The following is a 231-nucleotide window of genomic DNA, read 5'->3' on the forward strand; positions in this document are numbered from 1 at the left end:
AGGCGGTTACCTGGGCCGGGGCTGGCCTCTTCCTCCTCCTCCTCCTCCTCCTCTTTGCAGCCCTCTTGCCACACCTTGCACGTCAGGTACTGCCAATACTGCTTGGAGAGGGCACCCACAGCTCCCAAGTGCTTCTTCATGGCTTCGTACCTCATCCTGCCCCACAGTCCCCCCTCCGCCACGGGGCCCTGCTCCTCTTCCCAGGGCCCCCGCAACGTCCCTCGGCTCCCC

At 65.8% G+C, this 231-nt stretch overlaps 1 protein-coding gene across 1 annotated transcript in view; it reads right to left on the minus strand.

Moving 5' to 3' along the window:
* Window positions 1-188, minus strand: part of TOR3A (torsin family 3, member A) — a gene marked incomplete at its 5' end in the record, with an annotated part of 5665 nt that extends 5477 nt beyond the window's left edge. Inside the window, 1 exon segment of the mRNA XM_009574121.1 lies at window positions 11-188. Coding sequence (XP_009572416.1) covers window positions 11-188 — 178 coding nt within the window.
* Between the last annotated feature and the right edge of the window lie 43 nt (window positions 189-231).

The sequence above is a fragment of the Fulmarus glacialis genome, unplaced genomic scaffold (genome assembly GCF_000690835.1).
Source record: "Fulmarus glacialis isolate BGI_N327 unplaced genomic scaffold, ASM69083v1 scaffold453, whole genome shotgun sequence".
Taxonomy (NCBI): Eukaryota; Metazoa; Chordata; class Aves; order Procellariiformes; family Procellariidae; genus Fulmarus; species Fulmarus glacialis.